The following is a 16,824-nucleotide window of genomic DNA, read 5'->3' as shown; positions in this document are numbered from 1 at the left end:
ATTCTACTCTGTGGAACCTGAAAACTCTACCTGATTGTTTTGGCATTAAATACGCTGCGTTTATTGTTGTGTCTGTTACCGATAAAGTTTTCTACCTCAGCCAATCAGATGAAAGGAGTCGACAGGCAGGTGAGTGGTAATATTTATTGGGATATTGCTTTGAATACATGAAAACAAGAACTTTCTGTTTCTTACAATCAAGATATTACATCTGCTTCTTAAAACAATAGAGGAGACACCAGTCTGTCAGGTCAGACTGACCTGTACATCGTTTGAGAAACATATGAAACACTTAATGATTTAAAGTTCTAATTTAACACCAGAAGAACATTTTGTTGCAAATCAGAGTTTCTAGTTAACAGGACCTTGTGTCGCTACCATGAAGGAGGTGGCCTGCTCTTGTGAGGAGAGGTCCAGGAAAAAGAGCTGGTCTGTCCTCCTCAGGACAGACGTCTCTCCTCCAGGGGAGACAATGGGAAAGAGAGTTGTCTCTCCTCCAGGAGAAGACAATGGGAAAGAGACAGTTCAGTGGGGGTGAACTGGTTTTGTTGGCCTGAGGTCGTAAAATCATGTGTCCCACTTTGGCCACACCTATCTGTGAAACTGGGGGACACTGGGGAATGGAGTCCGTAGTTCCACAGACAAAGAAACATGCCGTCTTCACCATGTGCTATTCACCATATAGTGAAGCACAACAACACTGTATCCAGCCTCTTTAGAAATATGAGGCCCATGCTAACCTTAGCTAACATCTGGCTAAAGTACACTTCAACATGGCAAGGACCTTTCAATATGTTCATAGGTCCAGTCCAGATTAGCACGTTAGCACACAATTAGCCACAATTAGCTCAGTATGCAAACAGCTTTGGACTAGTTTTTATTTCTGTGACACATTAGCATCAGAATAGTACCAGTTTAGTCTAAGTTACAGTGACTTTAGCTCAGGTTAACACCAGGTTTATCCACCTCGATTCTCACTATCAGGTTAGCCTTGTGATAAGCCAGGTTTGCACAGGTTAACCCAGTTTTTGTCCTGGTTTAGTCTGTCATCTCTGATTGACTCGCGGGGCATTTCGTGGACGGAGCCTGAGAGAGAGTTCCCACAATGCCTCCTCTGCCAGGTGATCGCTGAAGTCGTTAAAGAAGGATATGATCTCATCATTAGGCTGCAGAGAGTAACAACTGCAGAAAGAGAGAGAGATACAGGTATTATTTCAGAAACTGAGTATGGACAAGGACACACTGCAATACTACTAATTATAATTGTAGTAGTAGTACTAATACTAGTACTACAGGTAACTGACTTGTGCTGGTAGCTCCTCAGAGTGTCCAGGATGTTAAACTGCTGCCAGCGTTTAGAGAAGTTGACCTTTGAACCCTGTGGTGTCATCAACGTGTCAGGATTCCCCAGGTGGACAAAGGTCAGGTCCTGAAGGATCAAACCCCTGGACAGACAGACAGGTTAGAGAGAGACAGACAGGTGTACCATGGGGTATACAGGGCATAAACTTACAGGCAGGATATACTATATATATCATACAGAAGGGGTATATGTCGTGGGCCATACAAGATTTTAATATAGAGGTGGGGTGTGTATTGTAGAGTGGGTTATGTAGGGTTTTACAGGGAGAATATAAATAGTAGGGTATTAACATACAGGTAGGGTATACAGGGAGGTTCCACTTCAGCCAGAGCTGCCCTGTAGGCTCTGAAAGATGATGAGCTGTCAATCAAAGAGCTGTACTCCTCCAGAGCCTAAAACCACATAAACACACAACTCATTAGCATACACACTAACGACCATTTAATAGGATCTAATTAATTTTTTTTGTTTAATTATTGAAAAAACACACAGACCTCAGCTGTGCTTCTCTGCCAGTCTAGGCGTCGCAGGGGGGCAGAGTCCAGCGCTGACAGGATGGACAGGTATGAGTTAAAGTTGTTCAGCTTCCGCAGGTGCTGCAAGAACACGCACGCGCACGCACACACACACACACACACACGCACACACACATTCATGTAAGCAGATGTTGTTGCCTCATGGGTCACTTAGCATGTTACATTTGTTAACATGCAAACAAATAGAAGCACACCATTATTAATTCATTAACACATTAATCTTTAATAGTTAATACTTAGTATTTCAAACTAGCTCTACTTACACACTCTAACAATTTGGTTTTCTAATATACAAATAAAATATTATTCTGTATAGAAAACATGGCTGTAGTCACTGTAATGTCACAAACATTGGGTTTACAGCTCTCCATCATCTTTATCTACAGTTGCAGCCAGAAAATGCTAAACATAACTCTTATTTCAAACATGAGCATTGTCTTCAAACTGCTTTAAAAGTGTATTTTTGAGTGGTTTGGTATTTTTTGCTCTTAGGGAGCCAAAACAACAATAATGTTCTTTCAACATTGTGTAAATGCAGCATCATCCCACCTGAGCTCCACCCAGGCCCCGCCCTCTACCTGTGTGTGTTTACCTTCATAGTTTTCAGGAACTTCAGCAGTAGTTTCTCTCTGTCCTGCTGTTTGTCCTGAAGAATGATGACAGAACGAACCCTGCAATCACACATACACAGTGGTGATCTGATCATCAATTCATAAATAACAGAATGACTCTTAGCATTTGTTGGATTGATGGTGTAGAGATGACAAAGACACAGAGAGACACAGATTTTGGAGAGAAATCAAGGAGGCAGCACCAGAATTTATACCCTGAAACTCAGTGTAGACATTATATGAGCTAGTTTGTAGACAGAACCCCACATTCACTGACTATTGTTAGTAAATGGAAACAGGAAGTTGTGTAAGTGTTTACCAGAAAGACACGTTGTTGAAGTGTTGGGTGAACTCCGTCAGGTTAGGACTCTTCTCCTCATTCTGCTCTTTAGACCACAGCAACACCTCTGGAAGCTGGACAGAAGATGAGACAGACAGGTAAGAGACAGGAAGACAGTTAAAAGAGAAAAACTCGAATAAGCGAAAGCTCAAATTTGTACCTCGATCTTGTAGAACAGCTCAGAGTCCAACAGAGTCAACTGTTCAGCTAAATCCTGAGTCCTGAAGTCGAGAAGAGTTCCTGGTCTTAAAGAGGACAAAAGAGGACATGTGTTGATGTCTGAGTGAATCAAAGAACTGTCAATCATTCAAGAGGTTAGAGGTCAAAGGTCAGAGAGACTACCTGGCAGCCACGCCCCTCGCTGCGAGAGGGCGGAGTGACTGAGGAGAGCCAATCAGCTGCCACTTCTGCTCCATCTTGGACAGGATGTTGGAGCGCAGCTGGTGAGCGAGTCCAAGCTCTCCACCAATCAGGAGGCTGAACACCAGGTCCATCAGCAGCAGCAGCAAATCAGAGTCCAGCTCTATTGCACTGTGCACATAAACGTTACAATTCACACCTGTACAACATGGCCAAATGTATGTTCACTCCATATGTGATTGTGCCACCATGTTAAATAATGTGCCACTATAACGGCCTCCAATCTGCAGGAATTTCTGTCCACGTTATGATGTTATAGGCATTAAATAAACACTTAGTACAATTCAGTAGAAAGCTGTCCCCAAGAAACTGTCTCCAGTTACGTTGTGATACTTGTGACTGAGACAAAAGTGAACTCTGAGAGACACCTTGCTGTTTAATATATAAAATGTCATGTTTCAAAGACTAAAATCCATTCACCACCACTGTGTTTGGGTGGAGACAGAAATCTTTAAACCTGGACACATAAAATTAAAACTTGCAAGATAATAGCCTTCACAAACAGAGCCTCAGGGTGTGTTTGTGTCTCACCACAGCTCGTCGACCACTGTGACCAGCAGGTGAAAAGTCTTCTTGGCAGCTGTCAGGTCTGCAGGTTCATGTCTTTCACACAGGTATCTGTATGTGTTGATGGTCAAAGATTCACAACAAACTGAAGCCTGGACTGAAACTCTCATCAAGCTGTGTTTCTTTATCATGTCTAACTGTGTGTGAACATCACAAGACGCATCCTGACAAGGTGACAAAGTGAAACACCTGGACAAACTGATCTTTAGAACAGGTCAAAGCAGAAAATCTGAAACAAAAAATTTCAGATCATCTGCATATAAAAGCACTTTATGTCATTTTTCTAATCTTTAATACTGGAAACCATTAAATCTGTTTTAATTGAAGGCTCTGCATCTTTGCTTTATATCAATTAGTGCAATACTGTATGTACCTATATGCGAATTCCTGTTGATAAAATATTTTTTAGTATTTTTATGAGTTCAGATGTACAGCAATCTGACTTTATAGTGGTGTGTGAGTGGTTTTGTTCTTCAACTGTATCAATCCTTGTTTTTAGTACTACATGCATACACAGTCTAGGGTCAATGAACCAATAAATAAAGACTCAGTGGTAGTGTTTCAATCTTATCAATTTGATAACACATGCACTGACTGACTCAGAAAGGATATCTGTGCTGTAGTTTGCTGATGACATCATTTGGGCTGATGAAGCTCCTGTAGGTGGAGAGGAAGGCTTCACGGTACAGGTCATGTTCTGCACACACAAGGACACACACATTTTACTACTTTACATGTTCACATACATATATGCGCTGTAAACAAGTAAATATTTTCTTTTCTTTTCTCAGAATAACATCATGTTGTTGCTTGAACAGGAACTGAAGTTCAGGTTGTTTTTTTTCTGGTGGGTCAGTCAGAGAGCACCAGAGTGTTATCGGCAAGCCAACAGAAAAGTTCTATTGTGGAAAATTGGAAAGCTGTTGACTACGGTAAATAAGCTTGTGAATACAAGATGAATACTTTGTTGCACGCAAAAGTTATTATCTCTTGTTCACAAGTTAGTATCCTGTGCCCACAAGTTAGTTTGTTGTAGTTAGTTAGTATGTTACCCAAGCAAGGATATGTGCAGTGTGAGCAAGATAAAACAAGCACAGTTTGATGCTTTTGTGTGTCTGAGGGCTTCTTATAAAGTAAGGACTGAGATGAGGACCTACCATTGCTGCCGTCACTCTCTGTGGCGTACACCAACAGGATCTCAGGAGAGGCTGCTTTCACGTCTGGCCCATCCTCATCCTGAGACAGACAAAAGCTCAGTTAGGAGTGAAGAGGCAAGCCAAATGAACTGTATTTAGCAGAGATGTCAGGACTCTACCTCAGATTTCATTGTGATCCTGCGGAGAATCTCTTGCTGGTCGGTCAGTAACATCTCCTCCAGCTCCTCCAGCTGCTCCAGCAGCTCCATGCTCCTCCTGCCATTCTCTGCTTCTTGGTGGAGACTCTGGGAACTGCAGAACACCACAGCACTGTCACTGACTGTGTTTGTGTGTATGTGTGAGTGTTAATATGTCTGTTTTTGTGTGTGTGGCACCTGTCTGTGTTCTGGCTCTCCTCATGCTGATTGTTGGTTTCAACTGAATCCTGATGACGACAAAAACAAACAAAATCAAGAAAGATGAAAGATCAATAAAACGATTAACTCCACATCGCAGTATTGTAAGAACAAGTGCAAATTTGCAGTAGCTGCAGCCACGGACACTAATGCATCTATGCAAGCATGCATTCACATTCACACATGTAACAAACACTTGACCTCTGGCATAGTTTTGCAAATCTTGAAGTGTTAATTTGTTGTGTTGAGTTCTGCAACAAATGCATATGCTTGTGAACTGTTCTTTTATTGAGTTGCACAAAAAATATTGAATCTTTTTAAGTAAATTAAAAAAATCTCATGCTTCTTCCTTCAAGTTACAAGGTCTGTAATCTCTCTCAGGTTGTAACACACAATTAAAATGGCCGCAGGGTTAAAGGCTCATGTCACTTTATCGTCCTCTTCATTCTCTACGTGGAGAGTTTGACAACAAAGACCAGTTTTAACAGGGTGAGAAATTATTTGTTCTTTCATATCATCAAATTATTGAATATTAAGTATGAGTCAGCTGATGATCATTATAATATTGGTGGGCAATGATGTTCCATGTCCACAGGTTAGTACCTTGTGTCCATAAGTTATTTTACTCCTACAGGTTGGTATCTTGCACACAAGACAATAATATCTTATCTGTATATTTGACACTTTTGTGTGTACCTTCAACGAAATTCAACACTTCCTTCATATGTTTCACATTAAAAGCCTAACAGCAGCTCAGTTCATCCTGTTTCTGGTCCTAATGGGAAATATCTGTGAAAGAGTTTCATTGAAGGGAGCTTATCAACCAATCAAAAAACTGCAAAATAGAAGCAACTGGATTAAATCAGTGAATGAAAACAGTATTAATGTTAAACAGAGTTGCACTGTTGTGTAAAAACAATAGACTGTCTGCTGAAATCACCTGTCTGTCTATCTCTGGTCTTTACCTGTTGTTTCTTCTTCAGTGGTAGAACTGGAGCAGGATGTAGCTCAGGTGAGGGGCTGGAGTCTGGCGCGTGTGTGTCCAGGTGTGCATCAGGGTGTACATCAGGGTGTGTGTCCAGGTTTGTTTCCAGGTTTGTTTCCAGGTGTGCGAGCTGGTAGGTGGTCTCCACGTCTCGCTGCCTGCTGGTGTATCGCTGACTAGAGGTCAAAGGTCGCTGGTAGAACATGGCTGCCGACTGATCACTGTAGGACGAACAGTACTGGAGGTACTGATGGACTGAACACAGACAGACAGAGACAGACAGGTGCAGAGGGAGAGACACAAAGATAAATACAAAATCTGGTGTAAGAAAGACAAATCGAGCTGAGGTTGATCCCTGCTTAAAGGAACAATCTCACTATTTGTCTAGAGCCTGATCAGATCTGAATCTCTTACAGTAAAATGATGGACCTAAATTAGTTATTTTCAGACAACACTTTCATTCATCAAGGTGACTGAAATTCACACAGAACCTTTGTGTCAAGTTCAACTTTGGTCAACTTTGATTATCAAAAATGGGGGAATATGTCCAGTTTTGTAAAATCTGCTCTGAGAATAAATTGCTGCAGGGCTGTAGGCAGTCATATGAGGAGTCCATGTTACTTCACCGTTTTCTTTATCGTCTGGTTATCAATCAGGTATCATGGCAGGTTTTTGTCAGCTTGCTACCAGCTAGGTAGTATACTGATGATTCGCCAGCTTCATTAGCTCACTAAACTTCCAGCAGCATTGTTTTCACAAATGACTTTAACTGAGCCACAGTCAGATGCTTCAGATGATATCTGTTTCATCGCTGTGCGTCCTGATAGATCTGGGTACAGGTTAGCCTAGCTTAGCACAAAAACAAAAACTGGAAGCAGGGGGAAACTGCTGGCCTTGCTTAGCAAAAAGATGAGCCTTTCATCTATAAGGTTACTTTTGTGTCTTTATTATGCAATCAAACAGAATAGCTTTGAGAGCAAAACTTCCTACACTGCAATCAAAAAATATGCTATTGCAAGTAAAATACATTTGTGACGCAAATTCAAAAGTTCATTTGCAAATCCAAACACTGAAAGATGCGTCTCTATTGGCCAATCGATCTGAGTGACAGCAGAGGTCCCACGAACAAAAACCTTTTTTGGATTGCAGTGTCAATAGTTTGAAGGTTTTACTTTCAAACTTTTAATGTTTGATTGCATAATAAAGACACAAAAGTAACCTCATATTCCTCCAGCTTTGTTTTGTGTTTGTAGATAAAAATCTTGTTTGTTAAAATGTTTACTTCTTGTTAAAGTTTAGCTTCTTGTTGTGTGCTGCTCTTTATTTATAAGAAGGGGGAAGTTAACCATATGTACATTTACAGAACCAGCTGTTGGTCTTTATCAGTGTGCTGTTTTGGTTTTAGAGAAAAGATTTCAAGAATGAGTACAAACTCTGTGTCGCTTCTGTCATCAAACAGACGATTTAGGAAATAACTGGACTGGACTTTAAACAGCTCAATAAACACACAGTTATTGATGGATTATGGATCAGTCAGTATCACAACCTCTGTTTATACTCACTATGTCGTTTCTTCTCAGGCAGCGGAGGGGGTGTCTTGCTGGGGGACAAAGGGGAGGACAGCGCCTCATCAGGACCAATGACATCATCACTGTGGGTGGGGATCTGCTCCTGAGGGGTGGGGTCAAATCCAAACGAAGGGGAGGCCTGAGAGTTGGCTATTCCTGCTGTTCAGAATAGCAGAGAGGCGTCAGACAGACAGACAGACAGACAGACAGACAGACAGACAGGTAGCTCAGGTGTATCCTCACCTGCAGTGCTGCGACGTCTCTTCTCTGGCAGGGCGGGGGGGAGTGAGGAGGGGTGAGGAAGGGGAGGGAGAGTCTCGGAGGAGGAGAGGTCAGTGTGGAGGAAGTCATAGTCTGGATCCTCCTCTGGGACACAAATGTAAAGATAGATAGATACTTCATTCATCCACTAAGGGAAAATCAGGTGTCCAGTAGCTCACACAGTCAACTGACAAACAATAAAATGGAGGAATAATAATAATAAAAGTCAGTGAAAGCCTTAAAAAAAGAGAACGTTAGTTCATTAATTTCACTGTCCAGTTTCATGTGTATGTATATATGCATATATAAATATATTACCCTATCAAATTACTAACTATAATGAAATCAGGGTCTGTGTCCAGCAAAACAATTGGAAATGTGCAGTATATTCTGTTAATGCACTGACCCTCAAACTGACATTTAGTTTCAAACATAAGACTTCAAATTAACTTTGCCTTGGCTTTGACTGAACTGTAGCATCTTTGTATTTGAATAATATGAATATATACTATGTCACCTGTAACTTAAAGGAGACATCTAATTATTTGTTACACGTCGAGTTATTTCAGTCGTGTTTGCGACTGAAGTCCTCCTCTCAGGCTGCATAAAACCCCAAAAAGCTCTATAAATAAACAGTTTCACTCATCAAGCTTCAGGACACTTTCATGTTTTAACCCTCATGTTTTAAAGAGTTGTTGGTGTATTTGATCTTTTTTCCTCTTCAAAACACAACCACAGGGTAAAACACTGGTGGGCAAATCATGGGTCAAATCCAAGAAAAACGATTGTCCCCCTATTTTTTTCCTTTCATAGTTTGAATTGAAAGTTGATTTCTCATAAATCTGCTGTAGGTAACGACAATAAATATGATCTCATAGATCTAGTAATCTAGTAAATCTATGATTTGTGCTCACCTGTCGGTTCAAACAGAACAGCGTTAACATGCGCTCCTGTAACTGTTAGTCCAAACCGAGTGAGGGGAAAACACGACATGTTATCAGATACAGCCCTACATTTATTTAAGTGTTAATCTTAAATTAAATACTCAGACAGTTAAACCACAGCATGTCTTGTCAGCACTTGTGAATCTATGTTGCTTGTGAACCGGTGTGAGAGTTGTAATTGAAGGAGACTCAACATGTTGATCAGCCTTTTTACACCAACGTCACTCTGACACTAGACAAGTGAGGGATGAAGACACATCCCGCCCCCCTTGGAAATATCAATAATGACGAGATTAATGCTCATAATTCATTGTGTGTGTGTGTGCTGATCCAGCAGGAGGCAACAGTGAGCCTCACTTCAATGCCTCGCTTTGCACAGGAAGACACAGCAAACACTACTTCCTGTTTCTGTCAACTGACAAGAAGTGATGTCACTTTCACCCTGCTGCTGACTGGAAGGGTATGGGTGAGAGTGTGCATGTGTGTGTGTGTGTGTGTGTGTGTGTGTGTGTGTTACCACAGTGTGAGTTATCAGCAGCAAAGTCTGCAGACGAAGAAGAGCAACGCTTTAAGCATTCATCGTCCTCCTGTAACACACACACACACACACACACACACACACGTTACTAAACATAAACACGTCGACATCTGCTGTGTAAATCATATCTGATCTTTAACAGATGAAACCTGTTTGAATCTGGTTTAAAAGTCTTTGTGATGCTTGAATCTGATTCTGGTTCTGATGTGGCATTGATGTGAACACTCAAGCTTCAGAGACTTTACTGTTACCATGACAACCTGTATGTAATTCTGGTACATAAACTGTGTATATTTCTGAGTCTGTATGAGTAAAAGGTGCGTACCTGTCTGTCTACCTCAGGCTCTCGTCTCATTGGTGCTACTATAGCGACCCTGCAGGGCGTGAGGCCTGATGATGATTGGCGTTTCTTAGGCGGCAGGGCGGGAGGACTGGGGGGGGGGGGCAGACAGTCAGACATATTAATGAAGCCTGATCTCTGTTTAATAAAGATTTTCACAAAAACAGAACATCCAACAGCCCATCCTGCTACTGAATGAGCATCAAAGTTACACAGTGCCAAAAGAAGTCTTCACATTCTTAACTTAAGTAAAAGTACTAACGACACACTGACAAAATACTCTACTGCTAAGTAAAAGTTCAGCACTATGTAAAAGTATGCAAAATCAGCAAAAAGTACTTAAAGTGTCAAAAGTAAAAGTACTCATTCTGCAGAGGAAATTCTGGAAATGTGAATGAATGCTTGTTTCCATCCACTACTGCTGTGTGAAATACTTTTTGAAAACTTTTTTTGCTTTAATTTCTGGTGTTTCCCCTCATATTTTTCATGTACAAATTAAAAATGAATATATAACTTTTCTTAAAACAACATTCGCCTGCCCATATTGAAAGGAGGATAAAATCACCAGTTATCGTCTTAGAGTTCAGCAAAAGTTAATATAACACTTTACTGCATTTTTAGTACCCAATTGCATTTTTGTGTTACCATTCCTCCACCAGGACTGCAAAGAAACACATTCAGAGGAAACGAAAAGAGGAGATTTTGCAATAAAAAGTCTGTAGCTTTGGGAGAAACCCATTTGATTGTGTAATTCAGACCGATGGTGGAACCGTGTGAAATACTTTCACACAGAACAGTTTCCTCATTTTTTCCTCAGTCACCAACACTGAAGTCACTGAGAAGAGATGTCAGTATGGACAGGAGGAACGATTACAGCCACCAGTAAATCTTTAATGTACACATGAGCATGTGAAACCCAAGCCGATGCTTTCATCAGCTGTAGATAAAGTACAAACATAGAGTAGCAGAACAAGGAAATACTCATAGGACTAACATCCTATCAGTAACTTATGTTGCATTCATGTAGTGTTGGGATAATTGGAAAACTTAGTTCCCAACTAATTAAAGCTCTAAGCCCCTAACTGCTCTAAGCCCCTAACTGCTTGGAAAGTTGAAGATTTTGGTTTGCAACTTGCAGACTTTGGAAGATGAAAGTAAATGTATCACTTCACGTGTTTTATATCCATCTTTTGCTCACATTTAACTTTTATTATGGTTTTGTACTGTGACATGTCCACGTAGAGTGACCTAGAGGTATCAGAAAAGTAATATGTTTGCTTTAAACCTGATAATAAGTCAAGTAAAGGAATTTTAAATATTAAGTTATCAGTGTGTTGTTCAAATGCTCCAAGCAATCAAATACAACACATCTTCTATACAATGTTCATGTTGTTTCCACATTATTACTTAAAAGCTCATGAACACACAGAGGTCGGAAGAGCAACTTCCCAGCTCGGGAAATGGGACCGGTTTGAAGTCATTTCACAAACATTGTTATGACCCAAATAAAGATGGAGAGCAGTTTACAGCCTCCATCTTTGTTTGGGTTCTTCTTCACTCAACAGCTTTTTGTTTTTGACAGCAGCAGAACGTGATATCACATGACCTGCTGGGATTTTAGTGTTTCATGGTGTAAAATGGTTCCATGAAATGTTTCCATGAAAAGAAACAAAGAGAAGCTGAAACTGCTACGGTCACTTCTTCTTCTTTTTCTTCTTCTTCTTGCTGTTGCTCAGTTAACAAAGAGACAGGAAGAGCAGAGACAGGAGGGGGGAGGGTGACATGTAATGTCTTCAGTCTTGCTACTTCCTGTTTCATCCACAGTTCTATTTTTGCTCGTCACATCAGTCGCCTGAAATTGAATTCCCCTCAGCAGTCACAGTCACAGAGCCAAGAGTGAAGTTATGTCAAATATGACTGCATCAAAACAAATAAAATCATGAAACCGTCCAGTCTGACTAAGCTGAACTCTGGAGTCTCAGCACCTGCTGCTCTTCATGTCACATATATTTGTATGTCAATGTGTTGCCTTTCCATGTATTTAAACTCTGTCTCTTCATACCAGCTGATCACAGCCAACAGTCAAGATATTTGTTCTGTACTGAAACATCTCAATAACTATTGGATGGACTTTGTCCTGTTCTCCTCAGGTTGGGTCATGTTGGTGGTTGGTTTATGGCCAAACACCTGCAGCGTTTATAACATTCCCATCAGCCTCAGCTGTACTTTGTGGTTACTGCTGATTCACTTATGATAGCTTGCTAACATGCTAAACTAAGATGGTGAACTTGGTAAATATTGTACCTGGTAAATATGTTAGCACTGTCATTGTGACCATGAAGGCTGCTGAACTGTAACCATATATAATATTTTGTTTTAGCACACTGCTTTGATGAATACTCGATTCTGATTGGTCTGTTACTGCATTCTGCAGTCTGTTATTTCTGTATAACAGACCATTGCTATTGGCGCAGTTCTGAGAGTGGAAACAGTCAAATCATTTTCAATCAAAACAATAATTTTTAAGTCAGTATTTTGTGTCACATTGTTGATTTCTTTAGCACTAAGCCGTGTAATAAGCAGGATCATTACATTATTGCAAAAGGAACCCCAACAGGTTGATGCAGGACGAGAATAATGACCAAATAATAACTAGCTCGCTGTAAATTACCTCATGCATTGTTGTTAGTGAAGGTTTTAGGTTATTATAGATAGATTATCTAGATAATTAAAAACTTTGTAATAGAGCCTTTTCATGGCAGACATTTTGACTTATCAAAGCAGGATAAGCATTGGTGTAAATAACATTAGCCATGTCTTCATTCTATCATATGTCCCAGTAAGACATGTTAGTGAGTGAACTTACACAATACAAGCCCTGGAACCGGCTCACCTAAATGGAATTCAGCCATTGTTAGTGACTCCACCTGTGATTTTCCTACTTAAACAAGTCAGGAAAAGCTAAATCTTCACTCAGACATTTGAGGAGAACAAGTTATTTACCACTTTTCAACTTTACAGCTGTCAACAAAGTAGGTTTAGGGTTAACGACTCACCTCAGTCCCTGTGGGGTGGGCGTCTCGGGGAGTTCTACGAAGGGCATTGGGGGTTTGAGAGGAACCAAACCTGTCAGTTCCTCCTCTCTCCTCTCCACCGTCACCCCCTCTTCCTTCACCTCTGCAGGTAGACAGGTAGACGTCCTGTCTGATGTCTGCTGGTTGTCAAGCCCACCTGGCTGCCCCACGGCAGGCTGTGAGTGGACAGGAGTCAAGGGGGCGGGGCCTTCTTGTCTCTCAGCAGCCAATCGTACCAGTTCCTGACGGACAAAACACATTCTGCTAAGACAGGACACAATGGAGAGGACAGGACGAGATACCAGTGGACAGTAATAAAATGACAGGACAAGGCAGGATAGAAGAAACAGGACAATAACAAAATGACAAAGTAATAGGACAGACCACAAAGAGAGGACCAGGACAGAATGCTGGTGACGCTCACTGTGGCTTCTTTGTTACAGGACAGGACACTAAGAGCAGGACAAAACGATGGAACGAAACAATAACAGTATGAACAGGAGAGGATAACATAAAAAGGGCAATAAAACAGGATAAGACGAGCAAAGATAAGATGAGACAGGACCAGAAAGGACAAGATGGCACAATAGGAAGAAGAGTGATCCAGACAGGACAGGAGACAGAAGAGGACAGGACGGGAGGACAAGGATGAGACTTCACAGGTTAGGACAATAACAACAGGACAAAATAGGATGGTCTAATGCTCAGTATGAAAAAGACAAAATATCTCCTGTTGTTGTCAGGCAGACGAGAACGGGTCAGCATGTTGCTTCCATTTCATCTCTACTTTCACAGAAACTAGAACACAAACACCAGTCTATCATTTGTCCTCACCTTGACCCCGTCCAACACAACCCGGATCACCGTGGTAGCACTTGCTGCGGACTCTTTGTTGTCGTGGGAGACGCCTTGCAGCATCACCTGATCAGCCCAGCGGATCAGCTGAGCCACAGACTGGTAGAGACGAGTGAGACAGGAAGAGATGGTCTTACTGCAGAGAGGACAGACAGGGAGAGGTCAGGAGACACGTCACTCACTGATGTTCAGGGTCAAAGGTCAACACAGGTGACACCTACCTGTTGTGCAGGTGTGGGTCCAGCTGGACCAGAGTCTGGACCGCCTCCAGGACTCCACTGGACGCCCCGCCCAGCAGACCGCCCACCACAGACTGGTCCAGGACCAGTTTGTCCACTCCCAGTCTGTCCACCAGTGCTTTGAAGTACTGCAAGGAGCTAACAACGGCCCGCTGGTGGTCCGCTAACACACACACCGTCTGTGCACACAAACGCACGCTCAGCTTTAATTAACAACATTTCCCATGAGTCCATCACATGTCGATGATGTCATAGTGACATCATCAGGCTGCTGATTTTAAACATTTATAACACGTATTCAACTGGATGTGTGCCGTCTGACAGAAGCGTCTGTTTACCAAGCAGGAAGTCTCAGATGAAAGAAATTATCCAGGTGATTGTGGGAGATGTAGGATCCAGTGTTTTTGGACGAACAGTCAGGATATCTTCACCTCTGCTGCTCAGATTAATCTGTCTTTTACAACAACTGCTAACTTTGTGTTAGAGACACTCTGAATCTCTTGAGGACTAAATGAGCTTTAATTTTATCATGAAGGGCTCAAATTATAAGATCAAGGTCTGTAGGTATACATGGACCATAAGCCAGAAACAAATTGCACTTTGTCACAAAGATGAAAGAAGAGCAGATTGGACTGAGTCACAGAAGCTGGTGGACAGCCCTCTCTACATACTTTCACAATTTGTGGAATTTTTCATTGTTCATAGTTGATATCTCTTTTGGGGTTCCTCAAGGGTCCATCCTAGGTCCTGTTCTCTTCTCTCTAAACAAACTCTAAACTCTCTTTGGCCAAATTATTCTTACATACAACCTTTCACTGCTATGCAGATGACACTTATCTATTTACCACAAAAACCAAATAATCAGGGTGACTTCATGACAGTGTTTTTAATTTCCAGTGGAGTCTGTTATTTTATGACTTAATTCTAAAATCACACAATCTTGGCAGTCTGTTTGATTATATTAAACCCTCACCTTCTAACCCAAACCCCAGATTAATACCACTCCCATGTCTGTATGCTAAATGTGAGGTTACAGCCAGTAGCTGGTTAGCTTGGCTTAGCATAAAGACTGGAAGCAGCTAGCCTGAGCCACTGATTAAGTTAACTGATTAACATGTGATATCTCAATATGTGTATATTACTGGGTTATTTCTTGGTTGGAGCAGTGACTTCCTGCTGGTTGTACAAAGACATATGTTTAACTATAACATACACAGACTACAAAGTTTACATGTCCATATGTCCATGGAAAGGAGGAGGAAGTTAGAGGAACTTATTATTATTGTTATACTGTGTGTGTGTGTGTGTGTGTGTGTGTGTGTGTGTGTGTGTGTGTGTGTGTGTGTTGTGTGTACCTTGTGTTGTAGTGTGACCTCACTCAGGTCCAGATCAGGTGGTTTGGCTCTCTGTGATGGGGTACGTTTGATTCTATCAGAGCGTCTGATTCGCTGCGGGTGGAGCTTATCCTTCAACCTCATGGTGAGGGACACAAACTGGGAGGCTGGAGAGGAATAGGCTCATCATCATCATCATCATCATCATCATCATCATCATCATCATCATCACTACAAACTACAAAAATAAATTGAATTCAAATTCAAACATCAAACTGAAGTAAACAGATGGGGAATGAGTGTTTTTAGCCTGTGGTTGCTAATAGTTAGCATATATGACAGAAGGAAGAGGAGAAGGTAAACTTACCTGTCTTATTCTCAGCCCGGGAGGACATAACTGCCGGCGAACAGACAGACAGACAGACAGACAGACAGACAGGCAGACAGACAGCTGAGCTGGTAGCTTCAGATCAGCAGAGCTACAGTTTAATCCTCTGGTCTCATGTTATACAGCTCATATTCTGCTCTCTCTCTGTGTCTGTGTCTCTCTTCCTGTCTCTCTCTCTCTCTCTCTCTCTCTCTCTAACACACTCTCTCTCCTTCTGTCTGTGTTTCTGTCTCTCTTCCTCCTTCTCTTCTTCCTCTTTCTGTCTCAGTTGTACTGAATTCAGTCATCATGTCTGTCTGACCTCACAGTGATGATGATGATGATGATGCTACCAGTTTAGAACTGCTGCATCAGTCAGTCAGTCATCCTGCAGCACCACCTGCAGGCTGGGAACAGACAGCACACATCAGCAGCTCCGTAGTAACTCATCTTCTTTGTCATGAATTAGGATTAGGATTAGGATTAGAAATATAAATTATCAGCATTTAAAGTAGAGATATACTCATTTTTTGTGTTTTATGCTTTCAATGGGAGTCATTATATCTGATGGACTTTTGTCCATGATGGACAAACGTTTATCATGAATCCACTTAGAAATGCACCGTGATTATCTTGTGCAAGTTTGCTCTAGTGTGAGGTTGGTTTGTCATTCATCCAAGTTATTAAGATATTCTTCCTACCAGCATCTGCAAAGATATCATACAGTCTGCTATTTATGTTTTAAATGGTGACAATGGAGCAAAATGTAAACAAATATAGACAGAAAAAAAAAACAGGATTCAAGTTGTAAAACCTAATCACTTCAACTATTCACTATTATTCTACAAATAGAAGGAAGACAGAGATTAACAATGGGGAAAATCCATTGATTTCAATGGAGAGAAGGAGTCTACAGTGAAGTGAGGAGTG

The 16,824-nt window shown here is 41.3% G+C and overlaps 1 protein-coding gene across 4 annotated transcripts; it reads right to left on the bottom strand.

Annotated features, from left to right (window-relative positions):
* Positions 1 to 130: 130 nt before the first annotated feature.
* Positions 131 to 16,092, bottom strand: LOC139203849 (rap guanine nucleotide exchange factor 1-like). 4 transcript variants are annotated; one of them, XM_070833741.1, is made up of 24 exons: positions 15,895 to 16,092; positions 15,549 to 15,694; positions 14,176 to 14,372; positions 13,934 to 14,090; positions 13,082 to 13,341; positions 10,011 to 10,116; positions 9,665 to 9,734; positions 9,118 to 9,159; positions 8,186 to 8,308; positions 7,937 to 8,101; positions 6,355 to 6,629; positions 5,369 to 5,418; positions 5,153 to 5,285; positions 4,995 to 5,073; positions 4,450 to 4,534; positions 3,802 to 3,894; positions 3,193 to 3,381; positions 3,011 to 3,095; positions 2,830 to 2,924; positions 2,492 to 2,570; positions 1,858 to 1,959; positions 1,658 to 1,755; positions 1,305 to 1,445; positions 131 to 1,182 (listed from the first exon to the last, which is right to left on the bottom strand). In XM_070833741.1, the coding sequence occupies exons 1-24, from the start codon at positions 15,920 to 15,922 to the stop codon at positions 1,047 to 1,049; spliced, it is 2,934 nt and encodes a 977-aa protein (XP_070689842.1). In that variant the 5' UTR covers positions 15,923 to 16,092; the 3' UTR covers positions 131 to 1,046. The 4 variants fall into 4 exon arrangements, with proteins under 4 accessions (XP_070689842.1, XP_070689843.1, XP_070689844.1 ...); XM_070833742.1 differs by having other exon boundaries at positions 7,937 to 8,098; XM_070833743.1 differs by lacking the exon at positions 9,118 to 9,159.
* Positions 16,093 to 16,824: the final 732 nt, after the last annotated feature.

This window comes from Pempheris klunzingeri, chromosome 7 (genome assembly GCF_042242105.1).
Source record: "Pempheris klunzingeri isolate RE-2024b chromosome 7, fPemKlu1.hap1, whole genome shotgun sequence".
In the NCBI taxonomy this organism is placed as follows: Eukaryota; Metazoa; Chordata; class Actinopteri; order Acropomatiformes; family Pempheridae; genus Pempheris; species Pempheris klunzingeri.
The sequence above is the reverse complement of the archived record's forward strand: the minus strand, read 5'-3'. Positions and strand labels throughout refer to the sequence as shown.

Bases quoted from the DNA above. Each gene is read 5' to 3' on its own strand.
- LOC139203849 (XM_070833741.1), bottom strand. From the start codon at position 15,922: ATGTCCTCCCGGGCTGAGAATAAGACAG. The intron at 8,102-8,185 runs GTGAGGATACAC...TATTCTGAACAG, and splicing joins GAGACGTCGCAGCACTGCAG to CAGGAATAGCCAACTCTCAG. The intron at 5,286-5,368 runs GTGCCACACACA...GGTGTTCTGCAG, and splicing joins GAGAGCCAGAACACAGACAG to TTCCCAGAGTCTCCACCAAG.